Raw genomic sequence first — 22,358 nt, 5'->3', positions numbered from 1 at the left:
GCAGAGCGTTGGATATTTGATCTGCATGTGGGGAAATGCTGCAGGAAATGAAGACAGTGACTCTACGGGTGGGATAAATTTGATTGAAGTGTTATATACAAATTTTAGAAAGTGGCAATATCAATAAGCTCCAGTTTTGTCATCAAGACCTCCTCCACTTCCCCCTCCAAAAACCCTTTCTTCAGACTGCGTTGATTCTACATTTGCAGAACTGCTTTAGCTCAAAGTGTCACAGTTGGGAAACAATTGCTGTGATTGTGAGTCAGAATAGAACACGATAAAACAGCAGCAACTTTAAGAATGGAGATATTGAACACCTTCCTAGTGTGTAGTGCAAATGTACTGCACAGCAAAGTCACAGGGAAATACAGTCCTAGACACAGTCATTAATCCTGTGATTGGATACCCCTCCACCACCACCACACATCATCACTGAGCAGCGTGTTTACTTGAAGTCTGCTCTTGGCAGAGATCTCTCTCAGTGATTTACTTTAGTAGCTTCCAGATGGAAGGAGCAGAATAGCACTCAAGAGGGTCGAGCTTGCACTGGGACTGTCTGCAGCGCCTAACCAAGTCGCTGACACTGGATCACCGCTGTTTTATTCCTTTCCTTCGTCAACGGAGCAAGGCCGCTCTCTGGGGCAAGACGTTCCCATCGCATCTTCGCAAAGCTGCAGGTAAAAGTGAGCGCTCCTACTTTGCTCTGCTGTGGGCTTGTGTTGTGTCTAACTGTCAGAAGCTTAAACTTTGCCAGATTGAAGCCAATCTCAAAATGCAAAACACACAGTAGTCCTTTTATTTTTTGAAATAACACATTCTTTTCTCCTGGGTACACTGTCACAGATATCCATTAATGTAGAAAACAATTAGCAGAGAAAATGTAAAAATAAGTATTTGGAATATTTCTAGACGATGCATAGATTGAGTTCTTTAAAAACAAAGGTAATTCAGTTTAAATACATTTGTATAAAAGACATAGCATGTGTCGTCTTTTCTTTCTTCCAAAAAGGGGGTTTAATTTGACCTCTAATACAATGTATGCCTGCACTTCTAATGTTGCTTATGTGCAAAATGTTATTTCTGTGAAAAAACAAGTTTTCTTTATTTCTAATTCTTTACTAATGGAACTGAGTAATAATATTCTTTCATGCTTATGTGATCTGTAAGCAACACTAGCAAAATAATTGTCTATAATTATATTAGTGGTATCCTGTTAGAGCACGAGAGAGATTTTAGTTTCTCACACCATTAATCAGTGCTGCCTTGAGGCAATGTTCTTGCAAATTTGATAAAGTGGAACTTGATGTTGGGAAATTGTTGTGCTCTTTATATGAAAAGTGTTGTTTTCTTGTTATTGTTTAACTATAGTAAGTGTTGGAATTATATGTAACTAACTGAAATCGACATAGAAAGTGTTCCTGGGAAATTTCTCAGTCTGGTCTAAATTGTTGTTGGATTAAAACCATATGTGGAGGAAGTATAATTTTTAACGCATAAATTCAGAGTTACACATACTTTCAATGATTATAGTTCCAAGGCAATATAAATATAGTTACGCAGAAGTAAAATGATGTCATAACTTCACTCATAACAAAGTCAAACTGTTTTAATGATTTACAGTATGTACAATAAACGGCTACTTCAAACTTCAAACTGCACACACCCCCCTATTCACACAACTAACAAAATATAATTGCTGGCATTTAACTGGCTTCACTGAAATGGCACTAGTAGTTTCAACAGAATGACAAAAATGCTACATGATCAATGAAAACAGGGAGAATTGTGTGTGCTTTCATTCAAAGTAAAATCTCTTGTTTGTTTTTTACTTTAATGTGTTTCAGCAGCAGGTTCTGCAAAGAAATGTAATACAAACATGAGAATAATTCAAGGGCATCTGGTAGCTGTCATATACAGTATACAGTATGTGTATTTATAAATATTCATATAAAAGGCTTCAGACTGGAAGCTGTATTCTACTACTGATTTAGAGTTTGACAAATATAGTCACTTCATGTATAAATGTGAATGGGAGGAATGAATGAAGAGGAAGACATAAAAATAAGGGTTATAAACAGAGATTGTTCATTGCCGTCAGGAGGAGGTAAGCACTGCACGTCTGAGACCTGTCTGAATAAGTACAGTCAGAATGGGTTTTTGATCATGATTATTGGCTTCACAAAACTTGAAGCAAGCAACCCAATAACAGAAATACAATGGGCAGCCTTCTGAAGCTCTTTGCATTAGTGATCTGCCTTTTCCATCTCGAGACAAAATTAAGTAAATCAATGAAAAACATTTCCTCACAACCTGTGTTTTCTCTAGCAAGGTTTCTGCCTTAAGACTTTTTCCCAAGGCCGTGAGAGAGCGCTTGGTAATCTTTCATTCAGAAGAGCCGATAATCCACCTTGAGGCTGTCCTAACGAGATTGATTGAATCCCCTGGCCTTACAGTGGCATTTGGGTTCATTAAATGGACAAACCGTCTGCCTGTCCAAACTGACAAGCGCCGACAAGCACGTTTCCTCACAGCTTTTGCCACTTTCTTTGCTTGTTTGTACTGTTGTGTATATCTGTGGCAAAAGAGACAAACACATGGGTTCAGTGCGGTCTGAGGGAGGAGACGCCATGCTCACAGAGTGCTGTCTTTATCAGGGATACGCTGTGCTTCACTTCATGCATCGTTTCACCATAAACAAAGTTCACACTCTAACTGCAGAGCAGTCTTGACCAAGCAAACACCATCTAGCAATCTAAAATTTGATCGCTTTTTTGATCACCTAACTGTGCTCTACATGAGAGAGCAGACCAGAATCTCCACTTCACAGTTACAAAGAAAAGCTCAAGATTGACATCTGTTGAATAGAACATCATGTACACGTGCTAGACTTAGATTACTGCAGAGATCATTAAAAGATCAAGGGCAAGTTTAGAATTCAGTCCAATAAGCTCTTTTGCACATGTTCAGAAGATATTTACATTGACAAGGGAATCAATATCCTTTCTTTGTCAAACCACTTACTCCAAAATACAACACTTTAATTGACCATGCTGGGTTAATTGCCCTTAGACATTTATTGTCATCAGTGTATATAGAGACCAAAAACGTTCTTTACTGTTTACTGTGGTTGCTAAAGTGTCAGCTTCATTTTTCTTCTATTTCTCTTTCCTTCATGTATTTTCAGTTCCTGTTAATTACTTATTACTGGCAGTAGCACACAGTGGCAGCCTCTTTAGAGAGAATGAAGACAGAACTGCAAATTTGTGATGGCATAGACAGCCCTCAGATATCAATTAAATGCTTTACACAAAAGGTTGAGGGACTGTGGGACAATCAGTCCAGCCATATTGTTGAAAATGCTGGCTTAGCATCTTTCAGGAATTGTCTGGACGAGTTCCTCGGATGAATTAACTACAAACTGGGCTAGATAGGCTGAAATGCTCCCTCTCATTTTGTAACCTTTCTTAGGTTCTTACAGAATTTGGTTTCTAGACTTGAAATTGTTAAAGTTCATCCAGCTTTTGCTAACTTGTGTTCATGTGAGGGTATCAGATTATGGGAAAAAAGGAATAATCATTTTCCACAAGTTGTAAAAAAATAAACAGGTGGGATTCTTTGGTTTGAGCTAAGATTATATTACTGTTCTAAAAACATCAGAGATGGGTTTTGCACAAAAGTGCTTGCTGAGATTAAAATAAATCCTATTGCGGCCCCACGTCTTTGGTTGTCAACATGCACCCTCTAACCTGTGCTCTTTTGACTTTTCAGAAAATGCTTTATTTGAATGTACTACTGAACTATGCTGTTCAACTTTTTTAGCATATTAGCAGTTTGTATCTCGATTAAGTGAAGTGCTCACGTGTTAAAATGACTCTCCTCACTGCGCATTAAACAGCAAACAATCTTGGTTAACATCTGTAGTTGTTTAAAATGAGATCATTTTAAATGATTTTCATATCGGCCTGTAGGTAAAGACTGTGGCAGTATGAATAAGTTTGGTTTCTAAAAATAAATATATCATTAGAATGGTTAAAAACTAAAATAAAAATAAGGAAAAGAGTGTAACAATAATTGGGGATATATTATTGTTGCTGCATTTGCTATATTTACTATTTGGTTTGCCTTATTAGCTGGCTGGCTGGTTAATAGGCAATATACAGTAAGTTTAAGTGGTTATCTCCTGAAAGCTTAGTCCTGTGGAAAGACGATTGTGACAAGATATGGACTGTGTTCATTTCATTTTCAACAGCATTAAGCTTCACCTTATGGAAATGCTGTCAGGGGTTCTCTATTTGGAAACTGGTGCAAATCATTTTTCACCTGTCAGAGGTGATACCTGGTGTTTCATATTCTAGCATGGTACACTTTTTTCTTTTCAAAAAGTAGGTCTTCAAATGAAGGAGGAAACAGTAAAAAAACATTTTTCAGTGCATTAGGAATCTTAAAATGTCAAAAACATTCTCATACCAAATCCACCTTAGTTTGTTTTTATGGTAGTTACAGAAATTACTTCCTTTATTCTTTAAAAAATGATACATGTTTCGTAGATAAGATGAGTTCAGTAACAACCATGCATTGTGCATTGTGCTTCTCCTCTCATGGCACGCAGTTTGTGAATTTTGAGTGTGAATGTGTGTACGTACAGTATATACACTAGATGCCATATGTATAGGTGTGTGTGGTTATACCAAATCTTTAATGTTCTTTCCTGTCTTCATGCTCATTTTATAAGTTGCTTTGCATTCCTGAGTTTGTCATACAAAGTGGTCCAGTAAGCTACAAAGTACACTTAAATATATTGTCTAAGATAATTCAAAGTTTTTTACAGTCCAAATTGCTAGATTAGCACAGGAAATCTTATCACATTTAACAGAATAATTTGCAACTAAAAAAGTGACAAGAATATAGGAGTTTATTTGCGCCGCTGATAGTGGCACAAAGAGTACTGTCCCTGTATTCTGCTTCTCATTCTTGTTTGCAACAGTATGTCTGCACGGCTTGAATGGAATTCTAAAGCTTGAGCTATGTAAAGATGGGTATTCTCTTGAAAACAAGAAAAAAAAGCCAGAACTACATACACATACATTTCATAGTAGGAGAAATCTGTCTCTCGATACAATTTATCCTACCTGTAATATAAAATTTTTCCTGTGCTCAAAACTCACAGTGTATGTGCTGGTAACAGTAACAAAATATCAGGTTAAGTTTTGTTGATGGTCTTTGACATTAGCCAATGCTTTTATTGTTTGTTGTAATTTATTTATGTGCTTGTCACTATTTACTATAAATAATTAGGATTTTACCCTTTACTGCAGATACAAAGACAGGTTAAAAATACAGTTGTTAAAATCAAAGAAACTCTTCTATTTTTATTCAGATCTGGCAAAGATACAGTAAATGTAGTATAATAATCTTACTTGTATATGCATACATAAGTAAGACATTAATGAGGATTACCAATATCTTTGAATAGTAAATTTAATGCAAATGCTTTCTGCACTACGTTTTGTTTTTAGGCAATATACTATACAGCATCTTGCAGAAACTGGGATTTTTCAGAAATTGTTTTTTTTTTGTAAGGAAGACAGAAACCCTTTTGTAGTTATTCTACACATTTGTAGCCAAGCAAACAGACTAGTGTGTTCTTGTGGTTAACTTCAAGACATTCCTTAAGAGGAAATAACATACTGCATGTGTTAAGGGTTTCAAGGAAAACTCGCTCAAAGCAAAAATCCCCTCTCCTTTCCGTTTCAGTTGTGGTTTTTTGTGTTGTGTTTCCTTCCTGAAACCAAGCTGTGTCAGAGGATAACTCGAAACTGGTGTCCTGTGACACTGCAGCTCTGAGCTGGGTCTGTGAAACTGTTCCATTACTGCAAGGTCCTCAAAGCTTAAATTTCAAGCATGCTGACAAAAGAGAGCTATGACAAAATATTATGAATTTGTAGAGAAAAGGTAAAAAGAGCAACAGAACATTTTCCGATCATTGTGCGGAAAAACACATCTTTCCAAAATCATTCAATTTCTTCAAGGGTGAGAAGCTACTCCAGTAAAAATGCTACTGTGTGGAATACAGTGCTGCTCTACTCTACTGGAGCAGAGGAAACAGGTAACAGGTTCAAATTTGGTAAATAATTCATATATGATCATAATTCTGCAGCTGTCTGTGCTGTACAGTATCTTAGCTGTTCTACAGCTCAGATCAATGTACAATGTGCAATGTTCTTGGAAAAAAAGGGAATCTCATGACCCCAGTTTTATTAGTGTGTAAAATCAGCACTCTCACAAAGCAAATCTGACCTGACAGTGCTCAGTTTTTAATCTTTATAACTCAATAACAGCATTATTATAACAGTTTATTATAATGGCAACTCACACATCTGGGTTCATGTTTAAATTTAGATTTAGATTTTTCCCTGAAATGGGGTTCACAAGCTAGGAAGTTGAGTAACTCCTGTTGTACAGTTAAAGGTCTGTGTCCCTAGGGTATTTGATAAAATTGCGAGAAGGGTGAATTGCAAAACATCCCCAGTTTTCAAAGCAACATAGTTAAATGTGATGGTGAGGCTGGTAAAAAAATTCTAACAACAATATTACGGCACAATTTTAAAAGAATCCTTTTGATCTGTTATTTAATCCCCATTATATTCCCAAAGAAGTAAAGGCACGTTTTGACTGTCACTCTGTTTTACGTGTCATTTCAATTTTTCATTTTGGAGCTTGGCGATTGAAGAATTGATGTTTTGCTACTTGACATGATTTCTTTTTGGTACAATGTGACTGAAACGAATTCTGCTGACATTAGTTCTGTGTGTGCAATGTGTCTGCAGGCCGGTGGGGCTGCCTGACCTTATAATCTTCTTGAGGATTTCACTCCCTTTTGACTTTTATTTTATTCTTTATAACTCCCTTTTTGTTATTTTTTTTTTGGAGCCTGATGTTTTTTTTCCCTGATTCAGAACATCTCCAACAAATAAACACCAGTTTCCTCATATCACTTTCTTTGCCAGTTTTGAGTTTTGAACTTGAAGCAAAGTTGAATCTTACAAGATCAGACTTTTTTCATACTCCTGTAACTGAGTGAACACAAGCAAAAGAACATATGTAAGATAGTTTAAACAGGAAGGTCTAATCCACTTGGTAGTTTGTACTTTACTTTTTTTCAAAAGATTTAATAAAAAATATAATCCCACTAAGTCTCTATTTCCATTTCCCACTAATTACAGCATGTAGGTGCAGACGATCATGTAAGGAGGAGGCCAGACAAGTTTTCAGAACTCATCACCCCTATGATGCACTGAACCCAATTAGGAATGTGTGTGGTTAGGTAGCGCGTTGTTGATTGCAGTGTTTTGGGTTCCAACTCCTGGAGACATTAATGTGCTGTTTAGACTACACCCCCACTTTAAATAGATATTTCAAAGTTACAAATGAGTGAATCACTCTAAAGCTTTCCCAGTCTGGAAAGCATTTTGATCCGTGTAAAACTCCAGGTGGACAGTATGAATCACTGAATGTGGCTTGAAGCTGGCCGTATTTGGGTTTGTTGCCCAAGCAGAAGCCCCTCTTTCCGCATTCCTGCTCAGACAAAGTGTTTCTGAGCTGCCACCAGGCACAATTAAAGTCAAGAGGGCGGATTCAATACACATTAATCACACTCCTCTATAATTTAAGGACTCTCTTTTCAGCGACGGAGCCTTTCTCCAGGGTCTTGAAATCTTTTGTGTGAACTTGATCCATCTGCTTTGCACTCAGGAATGCCAAACAAAAAACGTCTTTTGCACTTCTTTTGTGCAATTAATGTGCAATCTTATTTAAGGTTGGATGCACAATGAAACACTAGGAGGGAAAGGAACACTTTTTGGCAGGACTACAGTTCTAGCATTCAGGATAAACACATTGTCTTTTCTAGTTCAGTGGCAGTGGGGTGCACACAGGCTTCTGTTGAACAACAGGAGGATGTAAAGTAATGGATACAACTGACAACCCTGCCCACAGGTGGTATAATGTAAGACATTTGAGCAACACTGCCGGACTGAGCATGACTGTGTGAAAAATGGCAGCCTATACACAGTAAAACTGGAAAGACTACACTTTTTCACAGATGGAGACCCTCTGGTATAAGCTCTTCTTAAACCAGAGTTTAACCTGCAGGTGAGGACATGGTTGATTCTGGTGTTTGGGTCATTCACTTCTGAACTAAAAGAAAGAACTGAATTTGCAGTTGTTTTCTTTCTGCAGAAATCGCAGTGATAAAATACTGCCAACACTCAGCTGGCCTCACAATCTCCTGCTGCGCTGGCAGTTCAGATTATGGCTTAATAGAGTGTTGGATAAAGAGCATTGCACATAACACCCATGGGATTCTCCACAGCTAAAGCAACACTCCCAGGACTGAGTAGAGCCAGACATTGTTTTTAAAAGAACTCTCTGCCACACACACTTGCAGTTGTTAATAAAACTATTTAATAATCTCATATTAATAGCCTGTTGGAGTTAAACTTTCCTCTCAGTAATTTGGAATTTATTGTGACTTATTTTGTGCTAAACATGCGAAGCATGAAAATTCAGAGAAAGCGTGTTACTCTCCAGAAGAAAATGATACTGTGTGGTTTTTGTGGTCTTTAACCCTGATTTTACTTGACCTCACTGTATCTGCTTCGCTCTTTTTTATTTATTTTTCCCTTCATGTGTGTGCATATTCTTTTTTTTTCTCCAGGTTGATCATACGTGGACCACCATGTTTGGACAGACTGTCAGACTTCATCCAGTTCCTATCCAGAGCCTCTCGGAGCTCGAGAGAGCCAGACTACAGGAAGTGGCCTTCTCCCATCTGGAAGAACGAGAGCTGGAATGCAAGATTAGCATTCCCAGAGGTACCATTACCTATTTCTCACTTCATTTTGAAGAACTGGGGGCCAGCTAGAGGAAAGATGCAGCTCTTTTCCAATGTGCCATTCTGTTATTAGGTCTTTGGCTTGGGCTTCTCTAGATGGTTCTAGTCCTCAATGCAACATGGCAGCTATCTCTCGCATCACTTGACGATGAAATAAATATCTCCCAGCCTACGTGATATTGTCTCTAACCCAGCATGTTGGAGCCATTCATGTGCAGAAAGGTTCCATCCCTCCGATTTCTAACCACTTTGTCCAATTCAGGGTTGTGAAGGAGCCTGAGCCTATCGCAGTAAGCAAAGGGCGCAAGGCAGGGTACACCCTGTGCAGGATGCCAATCCGTCACAGGGCAGACACACAGACACAAACAATAAACACTCCACGGCCAATTTTCCCAGAAGCAAATTAGCCTACCAGCATGTCGTTGGACTGTGGGAGGAAACCGGAGCACCCAGTGAAAACCTATGCGAACACGGGAAGAATATACAAACTCCACACAGATAGCAGCCTAGAAATTTTACTCAGCTGTGAGACACCAATGCTAACCACTGCACCACTGTGCCACCCCACACAATCTGTTTAAAATTGACAGCAGGAGTCATTTTGTGCTTGTGTGCTGCTGCAGAGACATCGGCATGTAACTACAGTGATTTAAAAATAACTGAAAATGTGTTTTCCTACCCAGTTTGGTCAAAAGGCCTTATCTCCAATAGAAAGTGAGATATTCCAGCTTGTGTGGTTCAGTACTAATCAATGCCAACCACTGGCATTATAGGTTGAGGTGTGAAAAAATAATAAGGAAAATACATTTGCATTTATATAGCACATTTCATCTCAAAGCCCTCAAAACATTCAAGGGACCCATGTCATCCAAAACAAGTGTGAATGAGAAATAAGAGCATTCAGATAAATGTGGAAGCTAATTGTAAAACATTGCTGTTCTTTGGATGCAGATGTTTACCAGATATATTCAATCTGACTAGTTGTTGTGGTTCATGTTGGAAGCTAAACTGAAATGAGTTTAAATTCAGTAGCATGTATTAGGTCAAATATAATAAAGTACCAAGCTTTGAACTGTGTTATCAACAGGGTAACTAGACACAACAAACTTAAATTACTCATGGAGGTAATTATTAAGGAATCAAGATACTTTTCTGGATATTAAGTGGAATGAGAATGAGTAATGGAGTATTTATCTTCACAAAGGCAAAGATGAAAATGATACGAAGAGATTATGCAATTGGCGAAAATAGATACCTTAACAATGCATACAGTAAATGCCAGGATGTCCTCATAAAAACGTCTTTGTGCACAAGAAGTAATTTGTGTCTGGTTGCTTTGATTTGGTTGGGCTAATGAAAACCTTGCCTTACTGGAATAGAACTGAGTATCGTCTCAGCACTGGTTTATTGTAAATGTTCAAGGGCACTTCCTGTTTCTCTATAACAAAAGGCTACAGAATATATAAATACATATTCCACGCAACAGCAAAAAAAGAAATACTGTCGCAGTAAGAACATACAAATTTATTATTTAGTAGTTCAGTTGGTTATTTGGTAGTTCGCCTAGCCAGTACTTGAACGTGCCCAGAATCTGTGCCTCAGTCACCTGGTTTGGAAAACTGCTCTGGACACCTGTAACTATTTGTATATAGAGCTTTTTCCTATTGTCTGTCCTAAATGAACACCCTTTCAGTTTCCAATTGTGACCACTTACAGTATGTGAGTCTTTTATTTGACCATGTTTACCCATCTAAGGATCTCATTTACTTCAGTCAAATCTCTTTTTTTTTCAACTCTGAACCAATTCACCTCCATTGTCCTGTCCATATACTGTATAAAAATCCTCTTTCTTATCACAGCCTCTTTCTTTTCCTTTTTGTGGAATAGTGACCAAAACTGAACACAATTTTATAATTGAGATCTAATTCGTGTATTGAAAAGTTTAAGCATGACTTCTCTAGATTTAAATTGCACACTTTTTTTGGCTTCCACTTGTTTGCTTTTTAATTTGCTTCCCCACACTGACTGGATGAGAACATAGAAGAATCAACATAAGCCCACGATGGCTTGGCTTTCATCATAAGTCTCCTCTAGATCAGAATCCAAATACAGAATAGGTATTCTGCATGTTTCTACCTCTAAGCTGGGTCACTTTGCAGATATCGGTGTTAAATTTCATTTCTCAGGTGTCTGCCCACTCCATGATTTTGTCTTTAGTAATTCTCTTACTGCGATTTCTGTCTGTCACTCCTCCTATTAGATCATCTGCAACTGTAACTCTTCAAAACCAATTGTTTTCTAAGTATTCTCCTAAATTAGCTCTACTGGGTGGCATTGTGGCATAGTGGATAGCATTGCTACCTCCCACTGCTGGGTTCCTGGGTTCAATTCCAGACCTGGGGTACAATCTGTGGGGAGTCTGTATGTTCTCATGTGGGTTTCCACCTGGAACTCCAGTTTCCAGCCACAGTCCACATAATGGTAGGTTGATTGGATTCTGGGAAAATTGGCCCAGGCGTGAGTGTGTGCATGTCTGTGTTTGTGTGTGTGTCTGCTCGGTGATGAACTGGCATCCCATCCAGGGTGTACCCTGCCCTGCATTTCAAGAAAAGGTTAGAAAATGGATGGATGGCTGTTTTAAAACATTTACCTGTAACAGATAACAGACTGTAATTAAGGGTCTCCCAGATTAACATGGAAGTCGATACTTTGTAAGCTTGAGGAGTTTCTGCATTGCCATGGTTACACTGCGGTTTTTCAGAACAGGATGTCACAGCTCAGCCACTGCATGCCAGGCTAATTCTGAAGTGGTATCCTGCAGATTTCTAGCCTCTGGGAAATAGTGGAACCAGACGACAATACAAACATGAATACATGGATTTAATTAAAATCCACTTTGCAATGGAAAACGTAAAAAAAATATTATCTGGAGGAAAATGCTAAATTCTCTCCAAACGTGCCTAAACATAGATACTAAGCACATCTGAGAGAACAGAAGGGCCATGTGTTTAAAAACGTGTTTTGGATTTCTGTGTTGACTTGTGGAAGGTGCTGTAAATGTGTGCAAGCTCCAATACATTCTTCTCTTCAGGGAGATTAATTTCCTCCCAAATACTGGAGGGCTGTAGTCTAACATAACAGCACAATGCTGTTTTTCAAGACTGCTGACCAAATGCAAGGGGGTCAATAAACTCTGTGGGAAAACGTATTTCATACACTTATGAGCAATCCCTCAGATATTTTTAATTTACGGCATTTGCTTTTGTTTTATTTATGCCTTCCCATGGACTGTCAGAGAGCACCTTGTGTTTGTCTAACTTCAAATGACCTCTCTACAAACTGCAACTTGCTTTTCAAACAGTAGAGAAGACAGAAAGTGGAATAGAATCATTACATCTAGGAGACTGTCAAGTCACCGCTACTAAAGGCCAAAACTTCAGTCAATACCCTTTGCTCCTGACTTCTCTGAATCTGTCCTGCATCATGACCTGTTTTCTTCCTGTTAATTGAAACATTAATACTGTAGAAACATCTATAGCTGTTACTGGACAGATTTATCTGCCCATCAGTGTTCAAAAACCAGTACAGTAAATGCTTATTTGAATGGTACAATGTGTTTTTTTATACACATAAATAAAAAAGTCTATAAAAACTGGCATCAGAACCCCAGCTAGGATAAAGTGACACAATGATTTACAAAGGAGCCAAGGGTATGGAAAAAAATAATTATGATTAATGATGGATCTAAATAATTTCAAGCTCCAAACCAAAGAGGAGACTGTCACCGGATTTTGAATTCCTCCATTGTGTCACGATGCTGCGTTCTGAGGCCGTGCTGTACAGTATATTTTGCTTTCAAAATATACACGTTATCCTCCATCAGTTTAACTGAGATCAAAGAGCATTTACTTTTATGGTTGGACAGAAAACAAATATTCATTCTAAACTGTGAAGAGAAAGCAATCAATTTGGATACATACTGTAAATGAGGAGATGAACGTAAAAAAAATTAAGTAGCGGAAAAATACATTTTTGTGTGTTTTTGCAATGGATCTTCAGAGATTAGACATTAGCCCTCAATAAGCACATTCATCGGTTTAGCTGTGAACATGACCTTCCCATTGGCCACAATGAGCAGAGCTGGAGGATGTTACCCTGGGTAACTGGTAATATTGCAAAAGTGCTAGAAATAAACTTCAATTTCCTGCAGTCATGGGAATATGACCTTGTCTAAGCTGCCCTCTCCATAGGGGTTGATTGTACTGTTTGTGAATTCTTTGTGCTGTTGTCCTTTGAGTCTCCACTCAGAATGAGACACATCTGGCCTGGTGCTGGAAGCAAAGCTAAAAAGGGCCCTGATCCCCACCCTCTCAGCTTGGTTTACTTGAAAAGGAAACAATGGAGCCTGAAATAGGAGCCTCAGAGGACTAAAGAAAGAACTGTTATGAAAAAAATAGTTAACCATTATGCGGCCCACTGGAAAACAAAATAGAAGTGTCATTATATATTTTGTATGTTTGGATTAATTTGAATAATTTCTTGAGATACTGAAAGATATAAGATTCTGTTGTGAATAGAACACTTAAGCGTTTTGTGGAGCAATATGTCACAATCTGGAAAAAAATTACTGAAACAGGTTTGAAAACTACCCACCTTAAACAACACTCTTCAGTGTTTTAGAGGTAATAGCAGTTTCCTGCAGTAATGATAGTTTCCCATTTAAAGGAAGCATGCTGAATGCATCTGTTATTTCAGCAATTGAGTAGCAACTTATATATTCTTTTTTCAATTTATTAAAAACAGATATGTTGGCCATGAGTACACTCTTATCAGTGTCTTTTCTCTTACAGAAACTCAGAAAAGGAGGAAATCACTGAGAAGAAAGTTTGATTCCTTTTCCAAAGAGAAAAAAGAAAGAGGTAAGTGCCAAATGAACAAAATTCTGGGCTCTAATACAAAATTTACATTGCTGCTTGACTGGTGGGCTCATCTCTAGGAGACCTGTTTTGCGCAATTGAGCAAATATTAATGACTCTAAAAAGTAATATTAGCCAATGAAGCTTGGGTTGAAATTTTCAAGATCAGTTTAAATGGCACACAGGGGAACCCAGTTCAGCAATTTTACTTATGAACAGGGGTCCCTGATTGTTACCACATAAAGATGATCAAATGGAGTTTTTCAGGTCTCTGTAAATCTCAGGCTCTAACACATCTGAGATTTAGCTATCAAAATAAAAGGGTAAATTTGTATATAGTTGCACAAACCACAGATGTAATATTGAATCTTTTTTTCCTTATGCTACAGTTCAATTTTCAGTCATTTTTGGTCTGCAGGAGCCTGCAAGTCCTGTGCAGATCACACATTGAAACACAATCATGTGTTCATAGCATGAAACCTATATTTCTTATGTCTATAGCAAGAAACCAGAACAAGTACCTGGTTGTTGGGAATGTCTCTGCTTTTCATCTCCCAGATTGAATGACAAAGAATGAGAGAATTAGACTTATTCTTTGGGAACAGCTGTGCTCCTAGGAGGCATGTTGAGAATTCAGATTGCAATCTAAAGTCATCAATTGGGCAACCACATACCACACACAGTATCCCATCCTTGGTGCGTCCTGTTCTGAACACATACAAATTTCTAGTTAACATTTGCATTGCAGCTGACAAACTATGAGGTTTTGCAGACATCAGGCTATGTCAGAGAATAGTAGCAAACTTTATTCAGGTTCTGCTGCATGATTCATACGACCTTGGTATGAATCAAACTAGATTTAAAAAAGTTAGGAACTGACTGAAAGAAAATCTGTTTTCACTGGGAGGGATGGGGGCTATAGTGAACTTATCTCCATGTTAGGAATGTCCTTTGACACTAGAGATTGCAAAGCTTGGATGACAATAAGACCTCCACTTTAAGGAGCTTAGACAGACCACATGGGGACACTCAAGTATACTGAGTATGGATTACTGTAAGACTACAGCATTGGATTCAAGTTTTCACAGGTAGAAGCTTTAAAGCAGAATACATGATGCTCCTGATACATCATTACTAAACAGTCAGAGCCTAATCATCTCTCTCTGTATAATCGTTTATACAGAAGCCAGCAGCCATATCACCCTGCAACTCATAACTGGCAGCTCCAGTGAAGCTCAGCAGGTGTGAGCCTGGTCAGTACCTGGATGGGAGACCTCCTAGGAAAAACTAAGGTTGTTGCTGGAAGAGGTGTAAGTGGAGCCAGCAGGGGGTGCTCACCCTGTGGTCTATGTGGTTCCTAATGCCCCAGTATAGCGATGGGAACACTAACTGTAAAAAGGCTCCATCCTTCGAATGAGATGTAAAACCACAGAGGTTCTGACTCTCTGCGGTCATTAAAAATCCCAGGGCGTTTCTCGAAAAGAGTAAGAGTATAATCCTGGTGTCCTGGCCAAATTTCCCATTGGCCTTTACCAATCATGGCCTCCTAATAATCCCCATATATGATTGGAGTGAGTGTATCACTCTGCTCAGAGCGTATCATCACTCTGTTCTCATCCCCACTAATAGCTGGTGTGTGGTGAGCGTTCTGGCGCACTATGGCTGCCGTCACATCATCCAGGTGAGGCTGCGCATTGGTGGTGGTGGAGGGGAGTCCCCATTACATGTAAAGCGCTTTGAGTGGAGTGTCCAGAATTATTATTTACCAGATGAATCAGATGGACTTCATGGCCGCCTCTCGTTTGGGAATTGTCCTATGTTTCCTCTGTTTTGTGGCCTGCACTTGCCAGGATGTGATTATGCCCAGGCACTTTCCTTCTTTGCAGAGACCGCTCCCAAGGCCTTTGGGATCCCGCTAGCTCAAGTCATAGCGAATGACCGCGCCCACAAACAGAGGCAGGGTGCCCTGAAGGAGAGCAGGAGGGACTGCCTGGACCTGGAGGCCAGTGTGCTGCGCTTCCGTGCCGAGAAGAAGAACCAGTCCCTCTGCAGCCCCGACTCGGCCCCCAGCCCTTCCCAGGAGCTCAGCAGCAAGCCTCTCTCCCCCACATTCTTGGACAACACCTCCAGAGTGCATCGCCGGGTAAGGTATCTCCCCATGCAGCTTTGTCAACAGTATGCATGTCTCCAAGACTGTCCCACACATCTCTATACTCAACGCTGATCCCCTCCTCCACTCGATCCTGGGTCTATGTGTTACCAGAGCCCTGAATACACACTGCAGCTATTTCAGACTATCACATATTAGGCACATTGACATCTGCCTTCATTAGCAGCACATAGACACCTGAAATGGGGCTCCTGAATGGTTAATCTAGCAATCTCCTCCACCGACAGAGAAGTACACACCTTACAGCTTGTAGATCACAGGTTCAAATCCAGTCTGTCCCCCCGCAGATGACAGGAGCACCCACTCTTGGTCCAAACTTAACAGAGCACAGGAAGGTTTGAGTGGGGTAACAGCCTCAAGGGGCTCCTCAGTTCATCCTGAAGCAGAGAGCCCTGAGACTCACTGGACACCTTCAGGGTTGTCTGGTGTTCATTGATCACTCTGCTTCACATTGGTACAGGATTGTTATCCACTTTAAATTTGACATTCAAAGCAGAATAGCTTTGCCCGGAGTGGACCAGCCAATGAAAGCCCTTGTTCGGAGAGCAGGATTAGCTCTGGGGTCCTGTTGTCAGTTGTTCAAGCCTGAGCTTGAACAACCTGGTGTGTGTCGCCAGAGGTGGGTGAGTGAGAGCCAGAGTTCTCTTACCTTGCCACACGAGACCAGAATCAGGTATCCCTTGAGAAACTGTGAACGTGCAGTGACATCAGTGAAAGATCTTCACTTTTTCAACTTGATGCTAACTGTCCTGTGAGGCACTGTGAGACTTACAGTATGTGTCAGCTGGCAAGAAGCTCTATTAGATAGGTGTGTTGGAGAAGTACAGTATGTGTGCCACATGGGCTGTAGTGGTATACTGAAGTGGTGCAGGAGTAAGAGGGTTAAATTAAACTATGTGGTACAAATGTTACTTGCCAGAGAAATAATGAAGAAAGACTGTGAGACAGATAATGGAAGCAAGCATTCCTGGGTACAAAAAAAGCACCCAGGACTGAGAAGGTCAGAGGTCAGGTCAGAAAAGCTGGGAAATGACCAAAAATGGGCCTCATTCTCTTACTATCTTAAAACAAATATTTTAGCACAAATTGAGTTAAACAAGTAAGGTATCTAAGCCACCACAAATGTTGTAATTCTGTAGTTGGTGTACTGTGGGAGCTTCTATGTGTCATACATCTTTAAGGAATAGAGGCAGTTTGCTAGATTGTAACCTTTCCAATTGACGTTTGGGAGATGAAAGCTGATTAAACTGCCTGTACAACCGTCGCTGTGAGGAAAGCTGGAGATTTTCTGTGTTTTTGTTGTTATTTTTTATATTCATTATATTCACTGTATGTATGCTCAATATACTGTGTATTTTCTCTCTATAAATACCTAACTAATGACCAGCAATCCCAGTTAGGATGGTTAAGAAAATGGAAAATAATTAGTGATTTCAAGTTTTAAAACAAACAGAAACAGTATAACAAATGGCCAAATGTGAAGCCATTGCTCTATGAACAAGAGTTTACTAGATTAATACTGTCTGCCAAATCATATTTAGTTGCTCTGCAAGTGGTGAGGTTAATAAGCCTTTTTTATTGAAGACCTTGGAAGAATAAATAAAGCACTGCAACCCTGGCTGACCTAATGCTTGACATTGCTTCGGGGGAAAACATTTGAGTGTTCTTTTAAAACAATTTGTGGCAGCGGAAAGGAAAACGTTTTGCAAATCATTACATGTACTCAAATGAATTAAACACAATCAGTGATTTTTAGGATAAATAAAATTTGCTGCAGCTAAAATAAGATGCATTCATGTTAACATTTTTTACTGTGTTGGGAAATGGTCTGCAAAGATCATTGATGCTCCTTGTCGTAGTAAGTTTTTTTGTATGAGTGGCATTGGGTTTGATGCAGTTCGTATTCAAATACTGTATGTTGTTTTTTTTAAAAGAAATAATATAACCTTTTAACTAGTTCAGTTTTTCAGCGTGTTTGGAAAACCGATGAGCAAACAGCACATCTTTAGCAAAGTTCTGGAGACTGCAGCAGCCTGTCGCTAAATTTGTGCCAAGCGCAGACATCGGCCTCAGAAATATATCTCACATTGCGTCATTTCACCTTTGGAAAATCCGAGATTTAAATATAGGAATAAATCTCATTGTCTCTGGTGATACATTATTCCCAGACAAATTCCAAGAAAAAGAAAAAAAATGTTTCAATGTTTGGCAGGGAAACATTGGTTATTTGGTTCAGGGTGTGTTTGTCAAAGTCTGCATTAATACTGTCTTGCTATAAAAGGAAGCACAAAATGTAAGAAATTTTACAGCGTCACAGTGTCTTGTCTTTAGCCATACTTTTGCAAGCAAATATTGACCATAAACTATTAAAAAAATACTCCTTAAGTAAAAGTACTACCCAACATTTGGGGTTCTTATATTTTCCAACCTATCAGTTTTCTACACAAGTTGAACAGCGAATGAAGCAAGGCAGTCTGATTAAGAGATAAATGCACATCCACAGAAATGCATAACAAATGTCCTAGTCTTTGTCAGCATTATTAGAGATTAAACAAACTTATTATAACTTATTATTGGAGATTAAGCAAAAGAAGACTTCTTTTAATAACTGAAAACTCAGCAATTTAATAATTGCACTGCATGTCAGAGACACAGGGCCTGGCTTAGAAAAAGTTCTTATGTGATAATGTGCATCTTATCCGTCGGCTTATCATTGGATAAGACTCGTCTTATCATATAAGAGCTTTTTGCAAACAAGACCCAGTTTCTGTTATATCACAAGTCTGATGAATAGCAGAACTTGCTCTCATATTTCTGCGAACTACCATGCTTGCTTATATCAGATGGAGTCACTTTTTACTCTGGTCACTAAGGGGGGGGGGGGGGGTGTGACTGGGGTAAACCATTTCACTGGCCCTGTAGAATGACCCTGTGTGAGAGAGGGATCTGACAGACACCATAGCTGGTGGAACCTCAGCTGTCATAAACTGATCTTTTAAGCACCATTCAGACTACAAAAGATCTCATCAGAACAGTTAAATTCTTCTTATTTTCCTGTCATGATTCCAGTATAGTAGATGACCCCTCCCACCCCTCCCAGAAATTATTTGCCCACCTACCATCTGGAAAAAGATATCACAGTGTAACAGCTTTTTCCCACAGGCTGTTAGGCTTCTCAACACCCTGGTACCTACTTGCACCCACTCCAATTCCAGAAACAAGGTTTAAACTCCCCCAGTGTTTAGTGTACAGTATATTGTGTGATGTATTTTTTGTACTATTCTGTAATAGTTAAATTGCACTATGCATATATCCTGTGTACACTGCCTCTGTTCCGGTGTACACTGTCTTAGTTTGTACAGTCTTATTTATTAACATTAGTATTATTAGCCCTGTCTACATTGTCTATGTCAGTGTCTTGTCTGTATTTGCACCGTGGACCAGGAGGAAAGATATTTCGTTCCACTGTATACTTGTATATGGCTGGAATGACAAATGAACTTGAACGTGATGGTAATAAACACTCACAAGAAACTAAGTGGAAACAGTCCTAGATTACCACCAGCCGTGTGGGCACGTGAGATGCATGACAGTGTGAAAGATGCAGTAGTTTAAGTGGCTTGAACTAGGCTAAGCTGTGTCACACTTGTCCTAATCCCTGTCTGTTTCAGGGAGGGCTGTCTGTGGATTCCATTTCCGACCTGGTGGACAGCCAATCTCGGCTGCTGGAGGCTCTCCAGCTGTCCCACCCTAACGAGCTTGAAAGCAAGAAGGTGACAGGGCGGGCAAATAAACTAAGCATCAATCCCATCTACAGGCAGGTGCCAAAGATAGTGGACTGCTGCTGTGAACACATTGAGACCTATGGTGAGTCTGCCCATCTGATGGAGAACTGATGGATTGGAGAACCGGGATGTTTCTGAACACACTTGTAGAGGCCATGTCTGGATTTTATTTACAGTACAGTTCAGAACAGAGTGCGGTTTATGAGACACATTGCAAAATTATGGCAAAGAAGTAGGGCAAGTTTCACTGAGAATCCAGACACAAATTAGGCAAGTGCCAAACTACAGTTAAGCACACTGCGGATTTACAGGATGGTCCCATAATCAGAGAAATGTGAGGAACTTGTAAAATAGTGATACCCCAAAACCATAGTCCCTCAAATACAAAGTCCACGATGCACAAAAAGCAGAGAAATGTTCTTCCTAGTTGTTATCAGTACAGTACATCATAGAGCTGTTTTATGGAGGCATTCTGATCAGCATACTAATCCATTTCTTTTTAATCTTGAGAGAATAATGACAATTGCAATTGCAATTGAATACAGTGCAATAAAAGTTCATGCAGAGCTTATCTTTTGGTGGACTAGATAGAGGCATCTAAGACATTGAATAACTGTTTAAAAAAACTTACTTGTCTTTTACAACCATATAAAACAGATGAATATAAACTAAAAAATGCTTTTGCCTTTCAGAAGGACTTACTTAATAATATGCAGTACAAGTTAAATTACTAGTGAGACTATTCACTTTTTTGTCTGTAGCTTTCACACATTTGCTTTTGGAGATAGTTTTGAGCTGTATTATTTTTCAGCAGAAATAGTTGTTTTAAATTAAATTTAAATGAAAAAAAAAGTTTTGTTTTAAATTGAAATATACAATTACTGTATATGGAAGAAACAAGAAACCTTTTGTAAATGTTGCTCTTTCGGCCTGGGCTCTGGATATGAAAGTTATTTTAAGAACAAGGCATAAGATAGTATATGCACTCTTGATCTAAGAAAACCACTGACAATAATTTTCTTTCATCTTACAGTCATCTATTTCTGCATAACTGAAATTGTGAAAACGTGAAAGAAATTCCTTTTTCATAGCGCACCACAAAGCAAAAATCCTAAGCTAAATGTTTTTAATTATCTTTCAGGGAACATAAGTGCCAGTTTTCAACCTCAAGTCAGGAGGAGTTCACTGTATCACAGATCACTTTTCTTGTACTAAATTTTTGAGTCAGTTAGTTTCACAGAAATTGATGTCCAAAATGGTTTTCAATGACAATAACCTCAAACCGTCCTCAAGAACAGTAAGGAACTGTAATAGATTTTTTGCCTTTCATCCTTGTCTAATGCTTTAGTTCATTTTCCTTCAGGTTTACAAACAGTTGGGATTTTTCGTGTTGGGAGCTCAAAGAAAAGGGTCAGAGAGGTATTTTCATTTATCTTTTTTACCCGTTTCGTAATTTTCTAATAACATCTTCAAATGTCGTCACTCGTCGCACTACTTTTCCAAATGGACACCTCCTCCCCAGGCTAAATTGTGTGAGCTATATCTTTCATGCCACTGTAAAATTGTTTTTTTTTAACTTCTAAACATATACATCTTTCAGCATTTTCTATGTCACAGTATTTCATAAAACTCCAATTTCAGTATCATATGAAAACTTCACTTGCTCAATCTATGCTAGAATCAAGATAATATAAGATAGGAATTGTATATGAATTATTAATGTATTTGGCTGATACTTTTATCCAAAGAAACTTGCAGTTGTCCACCTGGACATTTCAATGTGCAACCTGAGTGAAGCTCCTGGCATAAGGTTAAAACAGCAGAGTCTCCTCACAGATTCGCCCAGAGTCCTGATGGCTCCTCCACACTGCTGTCTTAGGAAGAGTATTAGACCTAATACAGACTCTTTTGGTGCTGTGCTCATTGCAATACACCATTTAGGGCATTCACTCCTTATCTGTACTGTTTTCTGTCCTGTAAGCAGTTCTTAGTCTAAATACATGCCTTAAGTATCTACCACCTGCAGTTTGTGAATTATAATTATTATAAGGACTTTTATTAAAAGGCTTCTGAAAATATAAATATGCCATTTCAAATGCTCTATGTGTGTCTGTTACTGTAGTTGCTTGAAACTCACATATGAATTATGCCAGATCTACTTCTCCTTTAACCATCACTATCGAAGTCAGATTTATGTTCTGTAATTACTTGGTTTGATTTTGTCATATTAGCAATTGTGGATAAAGTGCATTATTTGCGAATAAGACCTACTTGCCCCTTGAGAAGCTGCTAATTGTAACTGCAATGGATATGTGTTCCGCCTTTTTCTGTAACTACTGTTTCAAAGTAACTGCCCTAAGACCGCTCCCTCGTGTCTGAGCAGCTGCGGGAGGAGTTTGATCTGGGCAACGACGTGATTCTGGATGATGAGCACAGCGTCCACGACGTGGCTGCCTTGCTAAAGGAGTTCCTGAGACACATGCCCGACCCCCTGTTGCCTCGGGAACTGTATCCCGCCTTCCTCCACGCCAACAGTATGAGAAAATACTGGGGGGTCAATGCTAAGAGTATTTTCCTTAGAGTGACTGTCCTGT

At 39.0% G+C, this 22,358-nt stretch overlaps 1 protein-coding gene across 1 annotated transcript in view; it reads left to right on the top strand.

Annotated features, from left to right (window-relative positions):
• Positions 1-333: 333 nt before the first annotated feature.
• Positions 334-22,358, top strand: part of arhgap36 (Rho GTPase activating protein 36) — a 30,590-nt gene continuing 8,565 nt past the window's right edge. The window contains exons 1-7 of the mRNA XM_088925310.1: positions 334-677; positions 8,717-8,873; positions 13,744-13,812; positions 15,696-15,952; positions 19,651-19,846; positions 21,128-21,183; positions 22,148-22,298. Coding sequence (XP_088781436.1) covers positions 8,738-8,873; positions 13,744-13,812; positions 15,696-15,952; positions 19,651-19,846; positions 21,128-21,183; positions 22,148-22,298 — 865 coding nt within the window. The 5' untranslated portion in view covers positions 334-677; positions 8,717-8,737. The remainder of the gene's footprint in view (positions 678-8,716; positions 8,874-13,743; positions 13,813-15,695; positions 15,953-19,650; positions 19,847-21,127; positions 21,184-22,147; positions 22,299-22,358) is intronic.

Source organism: Atractosteus spatula, chromosome 9 (assembly GCF_055471065.1).
Source record: "Atractosteus spatula isolate fAtrSpa1 chromosome 9, fAtrSpa1.hap1, whole genome shotgun sequence".
NCBI classification, from domain to species: domain Eukaryota; kingdom Metazoa; phylum Chordata; class Actinopteri; order Semionotiformes; family Lepisosteidae; genus Atractosteus; species Atractosteus spatula.
The sequence above is the reverse complement of the archived record's forward strand: the minus strand, read 5'-3'. Positions and strand labels throughout refer to the sequence as shown.